The sequence below is a fragment of the Eurypyga helias genome, unplaced genomic scaffold (assembly GCF_000690775.1).
Source record: "Eurypyga helias isolate BGI_N326 unplaced genomic scaffold, ASM69077v1 scaffold24411, whole genome shotgun sequence".
Lineage (NCBI taxonomy): Eukaryota > Metazoa > Chordata > Aves > Eurypygiformes > Eurypygidae > Eurypyga > Eurypyga helias.
The window spans coordinates 5224-5661 of NW_010230501.1; the positions used below are offsets into that span (position 1 = coordinate 5224).

Consider the following 438-nt stretch of genomic DNA (forward strand, 5'->3'; position numbering starts at 1 on the left):
CTGGAGGAGGTGGAGAAAGTGCTAGCAGAAGAATGGAGGTTTGCTTCACTCTCCACGCTTGTGTGCTAGGGAAGGAAGGGAAGAGAGTTAGGGGACCAGGCGGATGTACCCAGGTGCAGAAATATTGCAGGACGCTGCCTACACAAAATACCGCGCGGCTCTGTCCCCACCCGGCTGCTCCCGAGAGCCTGCCGTGAGCTTGGCTGCTGCAGGCTACAGAGAAACCTGCTCTGCATCTGGCTTAAGGCCGAAGTCCTGACAGCAGCCAACCCCTAACGCTTCCAAGCCTCTCCTGCGGCTGTGTCCCAACATGTCTGTCTGTGGGAGAAGCAGGGCCGAACACCGCAGCTGCGGTAGGGAGATTTATTCTGCTGCAGAAGCCAATACCCAGGGACACTTTGCTGCAGGAGCTCCAGCACTATGCACGTTTGATCGGGG

The 438-nt window shown here is 57.8% G+C and overlaps 1 protein-coding gene across 1 annotated transcript in view; it reads right to left on the reverse strand.

Moving 5' to 3' along the window:
- UBAP2L (ubiquitin associated protein 2-like) overlaps positions 1–438 on the reverse strand; it is a gene marked incomplete at its 3' end in the record, with an annotated part of 9998 nt that overhangs the window by 5155 nt on the left and 4405 nt on the right. Inside the window, exon 7 of the mRNA XM_010160781.1 lies at positions 5–65. Within this exon, the coding sequence (XP_010159083.1) occupies positions 5–65 (61 nt within the window). The remainder of the gene's footprint in view (positions 1–4; positions 66–438) is intronic.